The sequence below is a fragment of the Juglans microcarpa x Juglans regia genome, chromosome 2S, assembly GCF_004785595.1.
Source record: "Juglans microcarpa x Juglans regia isolate MS1-56 chromosome 2S, Jm3101_v1.0, whole genome shotgun sequence".
NCBI classification, from domain to species: Eukaryota; Viridiplantae; Streptophyta; class Magnoliopsida; order Fagales; family Juglandaceae; genus Juglans; species Juglans microcarpa x Juglans regia.
The window spans coordinates 222,775-238,390 of NC_054597.1; the positions used below are offsets into that span (position 1 = coordinate 222,775).

At 34.2% G+C, this 15,616-nt stretch overlaps 1 protein-coding gene across 1 annotated transcript; it reads left to right on the top strand.

Moving 5' to 3' along the window:
* The first annotated feature begins 4,375 nt into the window (after window positions 1–4,375).
* On the top strand, window positions 4,376–6,379 carry LOC121253188 (nucleoplasmin-like protein ANO39). The gene is made up of 2 exons (XM_041153135.1): window positions 4,376–5,109; window positions 5,944–6,379. The coding sequence occupies exon 1, from the start codon at window positions 4,491–4,493 to the stop codon at window positions 5,091–5,093; it is 603 nt and encodes a 200-aa protein (XP_041009069.1). The 5' UTR covers window positions 4,376–4,490; the 3' UTR covers window positions 5,094–5,109; window positions 5,944–6,379.
* The last annotated feature ends 9,237 nt before the right edge of the window (window positions 6,380–15,616 follow it).

Consider the following 15,616-nt stretch of genomic DNA (forward strand, 5'->3'; position numbering starts at 1 on the left):
AAGAGCAAGCCAAATGAATGGAGATAGAGGTGGTAGGCAATCGAGGAGGCGGTTGGAGCGGCAATTGGACCCTGGAAGAGTTCTTCAAATGTGCGGCGCTGCTCTGTAAAAAGTCCTCAATTTCGTGCTAATGATATGCTTAAATAGGGTAGGAAAGAAACCTTAATGTCTTCATATTCTTGTACACAAAATTGCTTAAATTTTAAGACTCAACTTGGCAGCCACGTAAGTGCTTCAGGAGTTCGAATTTGGAAATCCTTATTAGAGACAACTTTGTAGCCCTTTAAGATAGATTTCCAACGCATCAAGAATCGTATCAATATGATATTTGAGCGGAAAGTTATAATTAAAATACTAAAGTGTGTCCATTCTGAAAACTTGACTTTTCTCAAGCTTTTCATTTCTTAACCTTTTGGTACCTTGACTTTTTTCAAGCTTTTCATTTCTTGACCTATAAAAACAATAGAAATTAGAAAAAAAAAGAATAATAGAATCTCAAAAATATATTGTGCATGTGAATGAATATTATCCAATTAAATCACAAGTTATAAAATTAAGCATAAATCATGCTATTAACCAATTTAAATCACAACTCGGATTTATTCATCTTAACCATTTGTCCATCTAAAACCAATAATAATGTAATAAAATAAATAAAATATATTAGTTCTAAATGTATGAAATATGCAATAACTCAGCTCAATCATGTATCTTGCAAATTCTACAAGACCTGATATTGCATTTTCAATCAATTTACTAGCAATATATAGTTCTGCACCAACTCGAAGACATTGGAATAGAATCGAACATGTCCTACGTTACCTTCGTGGTACGATCGACATGTGATTATTTTATCCAAAAAAATCAAGCACAAGATTAATTGGATATGTAGATGCAGGTTATCTATCTGAGCCGTATAAAGGGTGTTCTCAAACATGATACATATTTACATATGGAGGTACAACTATTTCATGGAAGTCTGTCAAACAAACAATAGTAGCCACTTTTTCCAATCACTCAGAAATTATTACAATACATGAAGCAAGCTGTAAATGCATTTAGTTGAGATCAGTAATTTAGCATATTCAAGAAAAGTGTAGTTTACCCACAATCAAAGGTGGTCCAACAATATTATATGAAGATAATGCGGCATATATTATGCAAATAAGAAACGGCTACATCAAAGACGATAGAACCAAGCATATTTCACCAAAATTCTTTTATACACACGAGCTTCAAAAGGGTGGTGACATTGATGTCAAGAAAATACAATCAAGTGATAATTTGACAGACTTATTCACTAAAACTTTAGCAACTGCAACATTCAAAAAGTTGGTATACAATATTAGAATGCAACGGCTCAAGGATCTTTCATAATGAACAATTGAAGTTTTGCATATCTACGAGGGGAAGTCAATTATCATCTAGATTGTACTCTTTTTTCTTCGCTAAGGTTTTTCCTATAGGGTTTTACTTTACAAGGTTTTAATGAGGCAATCCTAAAACATTCAAAAATACATTAGAATGTTGTACTCTTTTTCCTTCGCCACAAGTTTTTCCCACTTGATTTTTTTGGCAAGGTTTTAACGAGGCATATTCTTTGTGTATGGTCATCCAATGAGAAGTGTTGTAAATTCATGGAATGTATTTGATGGATGACCATTAGAATTCTTTCATGTTCATATATCCCTATTCCCCATGTTCATGTATCCCTATTTTCCAAGTTCATGTATCCCTATTTCCCATGTATTGTTATTCCCTAAGTTCATGTACCCATGTATCCTCCATACCTATAAAATGGTGTCTTGAGGAGCATTTGGGAGAGACTTATAACAAGGAAGTTGAGAGAAATAATACTTAGTTCCTGAAGAACTAATTCTAGATATTGTGTTCTTTTAATTCTTTTGCTACTTTTATTTAGTTTTACAACAGTTAAAAATATTTCTAAGATATTTCTTAGAAAAAAATGAAATATATATGTTTTAAATGATGAACAATAAAAAAAAATTGCTTATATGATAAAAACCAAAGTAAAAGAAAATGAGGAATTAAATGAAATATCAATAAAAAAAATTACAGAATAAACAGTACCCGCTACATGTAGTGGGTTATTATAGCTAATTGTATTTTATAATTCCCTTTATATAATTAGATGAAACTCATTTTTAGAACAATTCTTCGAATAATTTATATTTTTTGTATAATACAAAAACAATTGAGACTGCTCTTAATATTTGGATGAAAAAAGACCAACTTCTTCAAATAATGATTCAAACACTCCAATGATAATATTGGATTACAACTCCGACATTACCTTTCAATTCGTATCTCTTGCTCAGATCACCCTTAATGAGTTCTATATGCATGGTAATTGTTGTTCAATACGAGTTATTCTGTCAGTTGCAACGTCTAGGAACTCTTTAGCCACTGCATCGCCCCGATATCAAAAAGGCCTTGAATTTTCGAGCTCAAGTAGATCAAGTTGCGTTTTGACAGTGAATTGAGATTAAATGAATTAAGATAAAAAATTCAAGTTGAATAAAATATGATTATAATATTATTTTTTAATATTATTATTATTTTTAGATTTAAAAAATTAAATTTTTTATTATATTTTATACGAGAATTTAAAAAAATTATCATGATCGAGATGAAGTGAAATAAGATAAAATATTTTTACAATTCAAACGAGATGAAATGAACCATTCTCTCTACTCTTTAAACATTTTACTCATAGAAACTAGAAAGTTTTTGTACGTCCTAATTCTTATCTGTATCCTACAAATTAATCATTCACTTTCTTGAGAAACATACACAGAATCTCTTCAGATTATCATCCAGTTTGCAACAAACTCATTAGCCCATATAAATTATAAATTAAAAAAATGATAAAAATATTCTTGATTAAAGCATAAATTTTGTAAATAAAAAATAAATAAAATATATTAAGAAAATGAAAAAATAATAATAACAACAGTAACAATAACGAAGACTTAGATATTCTTATAGGGACAACCGGGATGGGAAACTTTTAGGGATTGACTAATTTGTTAATGTCACGTCATATATTAAAAAAAGATGAGATGACGAAACATAAGCAAAAACGGAAGATCTTTGTGTGTATTGTTTTCTCCAATATTGGTTTAAGAGACTTGGTAAACTAGAAGTTCTTAGTTCTTTTAAGGGCTTTTCTTGTATTGATGGATTCCATTTTGCATCAAGAAAGGTTCCGACTTCTTTTGGCTATTTTTATTTGTGTGTATTTGTTCAACTAATCTTACTGTTAGATCATTTGTGCAATTTATTAACATCTTTCCATAGATAGAAATCGGCAACTGTTAGAGACGAAGAACTCTCAAGAGTTGGTGAGAACTGTTTCCTTATGTGAGGGAATTAAGATTCAAGAAAAATCCAAATACTCAAACCTTCAATTTTTCCATTTGAGTGACCAATCAAATATTGAAATTAGAGCAAGAAAACCAAGTGTGAATGTGAAAGAGACCAAGAAAGTGAGGGAATTAAAGTGGAAATTTTGGTTTGGATAGTGAAAATATCTAAAAAATGTTGAAAATGTTTGTAAATAGTAATAAAAAAATAATGAAAAAGTAATAATAAAATATTAAATAGTAGTAAAAAGTAAGTGAAAAGTAATGAATAGTAGAAAAGTATGTGAAAAGTAATAATAAAATAAAGAATAATAGTAAGAGTACTTGAAAAACACTAGAGTTTGCTTACAATCGAAAATGGGAGATCCCAGATAGGTCTTGACAGAGATGAGTTTTGATTTAAGGGATATTTGTTCCTTGTAGATGGTAATGTAATTTGTATACAAAGATAATGTTTTAGATCATGTTTCAAGCTCTTGATGTAAGGCACCCGTGTTTCAGAGCGAGTTTGTTTGTTCTCTATTACTCTAGTGGCTTAGTATCAGCCAAGTCTGGAGTGGAGAAGACGAAGGGAAGGGGTTGGCTTCATGCGAATGGGTTAGCTTGGTGGAGAATATGTGGGTGCAATAGTGCGTTTTGAAAAATCCAAATGAAACGGTACGTTTCATATTCACATGGGCACCGATTCCCTAAGGGCGGTTGCACACAACATTTTTTATAATGATACCCTTACACCTCTTTTAATACTAATTTACTACTCAGCTATTATTTTCCTTTTACTTTTTGAATCTAGATTAAAAATTTTAAAATTTAACATTCTTATATAATTTAAAAATAAATAAATTCAATCAACAAACGTAAACATGTAATTTAATAAAAAATAAATTCAATTTTATAAAAATTATTCAAATAGTAAAATGTAAAAAATAATAATAATAATAATAATAATAAATGAAGTGTAAGGTATAATTACCTTTATAAATTATTTTATATCACTCTCTTCTCTCCTATACACGCACGCCCCAAAACCCTAAACGTCAAAGAGTTCAGACTCGAGAGCCCCAAATTTCACACTGACTGCAAAATCTTTGAGCAGGCAAACTCATGGCGGAGATAAAGCACCAAGAAGAACCGACATTGTCCTCGAAGCGGAAACCCGATCTCACCTGCGATGACAACCCCAAGAAAACTACGAAACTAGAAGCCCCTCCCGATAACAACATCGATTCCTCGGTTTTCAAAGAGAAAAACAACTTTCTAGAATCTTCTGAACACGATTCTTCAATAGCTCAAGAGAAGGACTGTAAATTCGAGACCGATTTACTCGCCGAAGCCGAAGCCGAAGCCGAAGATGAAGACGAAGATGAGGACGAGGACGACTATGATGACGAAGAAGAGGACGAAGACGAAGACGATGAAGATGGTGAGGACGGTAATGGGAAGGCTGAGGTGGACCAGAGGGGAAAGGGGATATTGAGGGATGACAAGGGCAAAGGCAAATTGATTCTGGAAGACGACGACGAAGACGAAGATGACGGTAGCGATATATCGAATGGTGAAAGCGATTTATCGGACGATCCGTTAGCGGAGGTCGATTTGGATAACATTCTGCCGTCCAGGACTCGGAAGCGGACGATTCAGCCTGGGGTTTATATTGCTAGTGATCTTGGTAACAACGACGATGATAGCGACGGTAGCGATGCGTGAGGATAAGGAATGGAAGGTTAGTGAAAATTTTTAGTAAAATTTTGGGATTTTGGATTTTGTAATAGTTTTTAGTGATTCAGTGAGATTTATGTTGTCTTAAGAATATAAATTAAAAAAAAAAAAAAAGCTCTGGGAACTATGGCGGTGAGGGTGAGAATGGTGAGGTCGTGTTGTAACCCAAGGCTAAATGTGATTATGGTTTTCGTTTTCGTTTCATTTTGATTACATCTTTATTTGCTTTGATATTGAGAAAGTAGAATCACACGTCCTTCTGCTCGTTGCAACGTTCGATTTTGACTTTTTTGCCTTTGTGAAAATGCGGAGGCTGAAGCTACTTTACCAGTGATGTGGGTGTATTCATGCAAAAGAACCTCAGAAATTTGCAATAATTGATCAAGTGATAGGGGAGAGAGATCATCAAAACCCAGCATAGTTTACAACGTCGGAACACATAGTTTACAACTAAACAGTTGCCAACATTTGGTGATGCTAAATCTTCTTCGGCCAACTTAAGCATGTCTGCATTAACATATGCGCTACGCAGTTTTCAGTTGTTCGAGGGAGGGGACCTCTCTTGTCCATGAATAAACATGTTACTAAGCTTGTGATAAAATTCTCAAGCAAAGTAGAAGGCCCATCCCAACAGAGGTATATTTTTTAAGTGTTGGTAGGATTCGTGGTATCATTTAATTGTCCACTTTCATGAGATGAAATATCATGACATTCGATTCCCCTACCCCCAGTTTTTATCTAGAAGCCAGATTTGCTCCAAAGTTCTTCACATTGGAGTTTGATGTGCTTTCTGTGTCTAGATTGTCTGAACAACTAACTCCTGATTCTTGTTCTCCAGCTCATCATGAAATCCTGGGGTCCAGTGTTTGTTGGCAGTGCCATCACTGGGGGTTATGGGCAGTCGGGACAGTAGGTATACGTGGTTATTTCTCGGAAACTGACTTGCTACAAGAGGGAAATAGGAGGCTGTTAAGAATTTGGTTTGGGTTGTGTTTGATTTGCAAGACAAAGCTACTTGTAAGCCCAGTGTATATATACTACGTGTGATTGAACTCTTAGTGGTAGTTTATTATATGCAAAAAAGAAAAAGAAAAAAAACAAACACACTGACAATTTTTTTTTTATTGGCATCGGAATAGCGTCCCAACTAATCCACAGTAATGCAGTGTCATTTTTTAAAATTGAGAAACTGGCTATTACTCGTGGTATGAACTATTTGGAATTGGACACCTGGTTTGGCATCTCTGGTTCAAGGTCCATTGAATGTGTTGGTAGTGGTTGTGGATTTTTTTTTTTTTTTTGTTGCGACTTTATTGCAACCGTTATATAGAGTGAAGTGCAAAAAGAGAGGACGGGATGCTGATTATGTATATGCTTACTGGCCAAAACAAAGGGGAATTCGATGTGGTTGATAAGACTTGAATTGCATGGATAGCTACTGCTGATTTATCAATAAAAGGAGATTTGGCCTCCGCAAGAAATGGCAATATTATTAGACAATGGCTATATGGATGGGCTCTTTGCTTGACAGATATCTACTCCTTCAAGACTCGCGCAACCTGATCATTGATTTCCTTCTTTCCAACCATTTCAAAACCCCATTTATGCCACCCCGCGACTGCACCATATCATCAACAGTAGGTATGGTACTAATTCTCTTGGAACTTTGCTCATTGAAGATTGTTTTAAGTGTTTGGTCGCAAGTAAGTTTTATATAAAATTGCGAATAACTTGCACGGATGAAACATATAATCAGAGTTCATGATCTTGGACCTCGTAGGTCGGTAGTAAATGTTGGGCCGAATTTAATTTTTCCACACATGTACCTCAGTTGGGCCGGATTATAACCCATTTTCAAGCCCTCTCCATTCTTTTCAGCTACGTAGACATAGATAGAAACATCCAAGAGGCCCAAAAGTATTCCCCACTTGATACTCTCTCTTTCACTCATATTCCCACCAAGTCCAACGGTGGCATCACAGTCCCAGAATTTAAACCCTTTAAAACTGAAACTGAAACTGAAACTGAAAGTACCTTATCCTAACCGGTTCAGTGGCAGAGAGCAGGTATCATGGTCGAAATGCTATTGGAATGTACTGAAACTTGATTAAAAACAAATTGGGGATGGGCACATGTGGTAGTGTTCATTTCCAAACTTCCAATTCTCTAACCTGGACCAGCTGACATGAGCACCAAGAGATTTGCAGTAGTGGAATTGCCTTTTCCTCCGTCTTTCTTTTTTTAAAAAAAAAAAAAAAAAAAAAAAAAAAAAAAAAAAAAAAATCAACCGACTACTTATGTGGTCCTTTTACCCTGCTCTCATTTTCCTTTTGGCCTTGTTTAGCGACCACGACCAAATTGTCCTTGGTGATTGGTGACTACTAGGAAGCTATGTTGGTGGGACAGTCGTTCATTTTGGGGGACCAATTTTGGGCAATAAAAGCGACATCTTTAGTTTCGTCTCCCTCTTTAAATAAGTTATAGATCAACAATGATGCATAGTAGGCCTCATAATGCAGGACCACGTTGGAGGGCCATGCGTTAGGATATGATGCCGCATGCTGCTCATAAATTACACTCGGGTTCCACGTACAATTTTCCTGGAATCAAGATTGCGTAGCATGAAATGAAAGTGTACGTGTATCCCCCCTTCATTTGCCTTTGAATATATATTTTATATATTATATATGAGTACGCACCTATAATTAATTAATAATAATCCTCTATTCATGATAACTGGAACTCAATAATATATATATATTATTGATTGTTAATAATCATGGGGAGTTGTTTTAGATAATAAAAAAGAAAAGGTTGCGTATGTATAATATAACCCTTTAATATTTTCAATTGTAGTTTATAATCATTGAAGTGAAGTGAAGTGAAGCATATGGAGATGGAAATGATAATGGCAACTGTTAAAGGTTCCTGTCCCTCCCCCTCCCCCTCCCCATCTCTTTTCCAGGCCTCTCGCTTTCAATTATATATATAAATATGTTCTTAGATCTTCTCCTCATTCTTACTATTTTATATATATAATTTGATTTCCACTGATCTAATATTGGCCTTATGTAACCACTCCTTCCCAAATATTGCAGATTACGATCCGGTCCCTCATTGGGTCAATAATTTCTGTCAACGAACGAACGTCATCGCGTATACGTATTTGTTGTTGATTTGTTCGTGGGGATATAATATAGTAGCCACCAGCCTAGCTACCTAATACCAACAAAATTTGCCAGCCAGCTTTCCACATGACCCTTATTTTATTTTTATTGATCTAAATTAAAGCCATTGATCATATTCTAATATATTCACACACTACGCATGATTTGTTGAACCCATTGGATATAATTAAGGCGGCCATGATAAATACGGCCAGATTAACTTTTTATAATTATTAAAAAATAATTGTTTATTTATGATCAATTATTCTAATATATAATTATTTGTGAAAATAATTAATTTTTATTAAAATAAATTTATTTTCATTATAAATATTTATTTTTATTATAAATAATCTGTCACAAATTTTTTTTTTCCTTGATCGTCGATTTATTTCTTTATTATAAGACAGGTAGCTAGCTAGCAACATTGACTCGTTAGATCGATCTTCACGTCCATTTTCTTTTTTTTTTAATTCTCTCGGTCATTGTCTTGGTATGCTTTTTATTTGGGGGTGTAGACCCAGCTCAGCTAGCTAGCCAGGCCGAATTGAAGCTAGCTGCTTCCGGTTCAAATTAATTTATAAGGTACTGCTAGCTAAAACGGCTCGCATGCTTGGCTACCTCATGATCTGTACGTTGTAAACCATTATATGTATATAAATGTGATATATGAAGTTGAAGTTGAAGTTGAAGTTGAACCCTATATATGTATATATTATATAATGTGCTAGATAGCTGCTAGCTACTGCTAACAAAGTAAAATTTTACTTTAGAGATACCCCACCATCACATGGCCACCGGCCATACTCCTCGATATTGTGATGCATGGTCCACTTTAGAGATGAATTTAATAAACGGAATTATTACATATATATATATATATAGCTAGGAAAAAGAAATGTGAATAAGAAAACATGATTGGACGGAGAAATTTTGGGCTACAAGCTAGCGTTAATTAAAAGTAGAAGGAAAAACTACTTGTATGTGGCACACAATTAATGAATTAGCTAGGTAGGTGGGGTATGCTCTTATAAGCTATTATTCATAGATGATAATTAATGACTTCATACTACAAGAAAAATAGATTTTTGTGATCAATTTATTATAATCAAAAGACTTTCACAACTAATTTTATTTGTAAATAATCATTTCGCATGAATTAACTGGTCGCAAATAAGTAGTTTTCTTATAGTGTCAAGGATTTGATCATGGTCCTTAATTCACATGGAATGCCGGCCATATAATACAAAAAACAACAATATATATAATATTTACCCCTAGGCCGTGGATTCAGCTAGGGTTGTGCATGTAACTCGATCACCCGTTGGATCCAATGAGACTCACCCGACCCGAATCGAATTTTTTTTCATGTTATTATCTGAGCGGGTCTCCAACCTGGCAAATAATGGGTTCGTATTTTACATGTCTACCCGTCCGAGCTTTTCAAGTATAAAAGCATACTTTGTTCTCATACCCTAGTCAGTAGCCGCCTTCCTCAGTAAAGTTATTTTCCCACAACTGCAACACTTATGGTCGTGAAGCCTATTTCTAAACTCAGATCTAGCAAGTCTTCAACACCTTCAGTAGTGTCAAGTTCTTTAGCTCTGTAAATGACGCTGGAATCTCGCTGTCATTCGACAAGTCTATGGATTTCAAGCTCATCAAATTGCCAATCTCTGGTTTGCGAGGATCAGAAGTTATTTTGTGACAATGGCAAATTTGAGAACATCAATGTACCTACAAGGCTGAGCAGAGTAGGTTTATGGTGGCAAAGAAAAGAACAAAGGGGGAATTTCTTTTTTTAGAAATTCATCTTCATGTTCGGAAAATTGGAGAATGAGTTGTGTAACACATTTCAGGAAGAAAAAGGTTTCAATTCATTGATGTTGAGAATCAAGGTAGGAAGATGAAGGGTATATTCTGAAACGAGCATATTGATTAATTGTTTGAATGTTTTCATCACAGAATCCTTGTGAGAATGCTTTTTGTTTTTTTTCTCCCCTTATAATTAAGGGGGAATCAATCTTACAATGCCCATTATGAGAAATTATTATTATTTTTGTTTGTTAAAAAAGAAAAAAGGTTGCCAAGTTCAACCGTCAAAGGCCTCGAGAGCGCATTTACTTGCAAAAAAGGAGCAACTCATCGTTTTATGTTTCTGGAAGCATGGAAAGGAAAAGTAAAACGATGTTGATTTTAATGGTCGAGTCATACGACTTCGACCCGATTTGCTTTTGTTCGGGTCGGGTCGCCTTTTGTCTTAAGTGGAGCCAGTCGGGGTCGGACGCAAACCCGATTGTAAATTACCGGGTTGCAAGCCTGGATTCAGTAGTAGTACTACTACTAAAGCCCATAATATTATATATATATATATATATATATATATATTTATATTTATAGAAAGTAGTATTACATGTACTTACACTTTTACTTACAACACTCATTTTGTTAGTTTTTTTTTTTAATTTAAATTTTAAATTTCAAATTTTATGATTTTTAATATATCAATAACTGACATGTAGAGAAGTGAGTTTCTTTTATAAATTTTTCTTAAGTATACTTAGCATTTTTCACATATATATATATATCTATATATAATATAGGTCTATGACTACTACAGGTGCGCGCATGGCCTAGATAGCTGGGCAAGCATTCCATATATAGACATTGGCATGACCGATCAAAAAATATATAGACATTGGCATGCATATGTACGTCTTTCAATGATCTGCAAAACTTAAAGCAATTGCATGCGTACGTTAATCTTTATATATATATAGTGCTTATAAATTGGCGGACGTACGTACACTAAGCTTATTTCTCAAAAGATATATATATATTTTTAGAGAGAGAGAGAGAGAGAGAGAGAGAGGATTAATCTTTCTAGCACGATCGATCGGCTTGATTACATAATATAATTTGTATAGTACTAATTAATTGGACCCCATGCTAGCTAGCAGTACTACATGAGTACGTACGTGCCTGAAAAAACCTTAGCGCGAGGTTATTAATTATTGGGTTATGCAGGTATTACAAGCTGGAAGGAAGCATGCATATTGCAGCATGCCTCAAAGCTGGATATATGTTGCGGGAAATTGGGTTCTGTACGTACGTATTGATGAACACAAATTACTCAACATTGATCACATTTATATATATATATATATATATAGATATATATTAACGACACATATATATATAATCCGTTCTAAAGATCAAGTTTGGAATAGTACGATTCGATGTTTGTGCTTTAGCCATTAAATTAAGTTCGATCGGCACAACATGCATGGAGACTGATGATCTTGATCATAATCTCCATTAATGGAATCGTGGAATTAATTAAAATATAATTATAGTACGTACGCCAAACGTATATAAAGTCAAACATCATGCATGAATCTGATCTCTTTATTCGATCTTCTTATTTTTCCGGGCAAGTACACATTTTTTTCGTCCCCAATTTGAAAAAGAAAAATGGAGAGGTCGTACGTATTTATTAAAACTTGGGGGCGTATTTATTAATTAGTTTATTAATTTGGGTGTCGGCATGCATGCAGCTAATTGAGAACAAATTAAATGGCATATATTATGCTGCAATATTGACCAGATTATCAGGGCCGTACACGTACATGCTGCAACAGACAAAGACATGAACCAAATTAATGTGTCATGATGAAGACGTACTGGCCTCGAGGGAATGGGAGACCTACTAATTATAATGAATTTGAACAATACAAGCAATCCCAAACTACTTCATGATGTTCGTGTGTGTGCTGGCAGTGTTGACCTATATCTATACTATATATAATAAAGAAGCCATACATAGACCAATAATTTGTACAATGAAATTCCGAAGGATTGAAATATGCCATGGTTGATCTTATACATATATATATATATATATATATATATTGTAGCTAGGAAAAGGTGGATAAAATTAACGTATGACATTTGGTCAAAGTGATGCATGATTAGGAATTACGCCCGTAACCAAAAGATAAAGAGCGGTGCTACTCTGTTGCCTACTGGCCACTCATTATTTTACCTAGTTCAAATTATACTTTTATTTTTTTTACTTTTTATTTCAAACATTTTTTAAATATTTTTAAAAAAATAAAAAAATACAAATACATTAATAGTCATTTCTTTAATCATTAAAAAAATTTAAATACATGAACGACTAAAATGAGAGATCAAATTGAAGAGACATAGTAGTATTATTTAAAGATAAACACTTAAGGCTGCGTTTGAATGTTGAGCTGAATTGAGTTCTCTATAAATAATATTGAGTTGAAATGATGGTGTGAGTTCTGTGAGGCCCACTTAAGATAAGTTTATATGTGTTTGGATATTAAGATGAGTTTAGATGTGTTTATGAAAAGTTGAAAAAGGTTGTAGGTCCCACATGAAAAGAGGTATTGAATTGAAAAAAATTGTGAATCTTACATGTAAATAGATTTTGAGTTGATATGAGTTTAGTGATTTGAAAGTTGAATGTTTGGATGTTAGAAGAAATCTAAATCTAAACCGAACTCAGCTCACCTGAGTTCGATCAAGGAACCAAACACAGCCTAAACTAATGAGTCTTGCGTACAATTATCTTATACCACAAAAGAATAATCTAGTGGCTAGCTAAACACCGTACGTACATTTCTTGTTCTTTTTTGCCCCGACTCATGATATTATTATTATTATTATTATTATATCTTAAAAGCAGTTATCTCCTTATGAATAGTAATGAATAGTCTTTTTATTTGACACTTTCTGAGCCGCTTAAGCCCCTATGTGACCTGCTGTAATTATAGTTGTGCCTCTGACTCTTGTATTCTACTTTCCGGTTGAGCCCCTGACTACTTTACTTTATGTTCTGCTGAGTTTGATCTTTCACAACAGGGTTGGATTCACGCATATTTTTGGCCTCTCTTCATGGTATCTTTTAGATTTTAGTCTGAAATAGTTGATTTATGCTGTGTTCCTCTCTTTATAGATTCTTCTGAAGTTCATCGATCATTTCTTGTTTTCCCGCACTTTACCAAACCCAAAAGGTCTCTCTTTTTCTCTACAGGTTGATTTATTTTATCTGCTTTCAATTTTCTTTTTAATTTATATTGTGCATGATGGCGTGAATCTTTTTTATGCAAGCACGTGGAGGCTAAGATAACGTTGAAATGACTGGTTTCTTGACGATATTGGGAACGGGCTCTGTTCGTCTGAGGCGGTGGCTGCAGTGAGGGAGAGAGGGGGATTTGTTATTGCAATGAATGCAATCTTGGTTCTTGGGCTTTCTTCCTTATTGGTGTTGGCCCCTCTGAGCTCAATTTCAGCTCTGCCTTGCAATGGACCCAATTCGGATTCTTACAATTGACATTTTTTTTAGGCCGAAGTAGTTCTTCTCATTTTTTGGTTTTTCTTCCCTAATCGGCATATTGGATTTGATCTTAAGTGTCGTTTTGTTTCTTGTTTGGGCACTGTGAAAATTAAGGAAAACGGAACGAAAAACAAATTTAAAATATTACTATCATTTAATTATTTTTAACTTTTTCTAGGATCCAATAAATCTTAAGTTTTATAACAACTTATTTTTCATTCAACCAGGCAAATATGCCTCGCACATTGCCTCATTACTAGTGTGTGTGTATATATATATATATGTGTGTGTGTGTACACATCCGTATTCGATGATCAAGATCATTGAATGGCCAACCTAACTTTTCTTATTTAGATCTAATTTGGCATCCGTAGAGATCAGAGAATGTACAAAAATAATCAAATAAATCAAAGACTATATAAATATAACACCAAATATATATATTGTTAATTTCGTGTTTCGTACGCTTTAGACACCGTTCTAACAATTCGGGTTTGGACCTTTATATTTAATTATGCATTAGCATTACATGTTATTATATTTATACATTAGTAATTTAATGTTACATGGTAGTAATATTGTAATGATACAATGTTTACATACACTACATTCTTATTAGTCAATTTAGTCTATATATATTATAGTATACATATATTATTTTATAATAATTAGCACATGCTAGTATGTTATTGAATTTAACTAACTATATAAGTTATTGTTATATAAAATTTATATGATTAATACTTTAGTTATTATATATTAGTATTACATGTTATTATACATTTTAGTGTTTATATATTAGTATTACATGTTGATGTTATTATATTTATACATTAGTAATTTAGTGTTACAAGGTAGTAATATTATAATAGTATGATATTTACATATACTAAATTATTATTAGTCAAGTTAGTCTATATATATTATACTATAAATAATAATTAGCTTATGCTAATATATTATTGAGTTTAACAAATTATATAAGGCATAGTTAAATAAAATTTATATGATTAATATATAGAAAAACACATATTTTTATAAAATATGTACAATATCAGAGGCGGAGGGCAAAGTCGGTGTCGGATTGGAGCGGAGTTGGAGTCGGTCCACCAACAACTCCGACTCCGATTCCGACTTCCTTGGAGAAAAAAAAACTCCGATTCCGACATCGACTTGTCGTAGTCAGAACAGAGTCGAAGTTGGAGTCAGATTTTTAAATTTTTGCTTAGCTCTACCTGGAGGGAGTATATATACCTGGTGGTGTGGTCCTAGGTACCTGTCAACAGTAGCATGTCGGTGCCTCGGACATGGCCTTGATGGCGAACGATCTCTTACCTTGTTAGTCATGGTCATGCCACTTCGTACTTGGATTGTATACTTGTCCTTCCAGCTTTTTGTCAACTGACATGTGCGTCATGCTTGATCGTGGCCACCTGGACGGATGTATACCCCTTCTTGTCATGGCGTGTTAACTTTGCCAGTCATTAAATGCAGCGTGCTTCTGCCTTGACATCATGCTCTTCCTTGTCCTTCTTGCCATCGATCATCTAGAGGTGGTAGTGACAGCTTCTGACATTGGGGGCGGGGCTTGTCGGTCATTAAATGTCCTAGGCCTTTTCGCTCGGAGCTCCCACGCTTCGTGTACATAGCTTTTCCTTTCACCCCTGGGCCTGCGAGGCCATCTCCCACGCTCGGGCCGTTCTATCCTTTATCTTAGTTCTCCTATCGAGTGTTGGTTTTGCTTGTGGGCCGGATATTCCAAAGAAAGGGCAAAGGGCTCTCTCATAGAAAGTTCCTTGAGCTGAATTGGGCCTCTGTTGGTCCTATCACACGGGCTGCCGGAAAGGGAAAATATCCTTACATATATAATGATCAAATCAATTATAAACCATTAATAATTAGCAAAAGGTCATATTAATTAATGATAATTTACTTGCGCGCAGTACGTACTACGCGCGTACCAGTGCTAGCTGCTG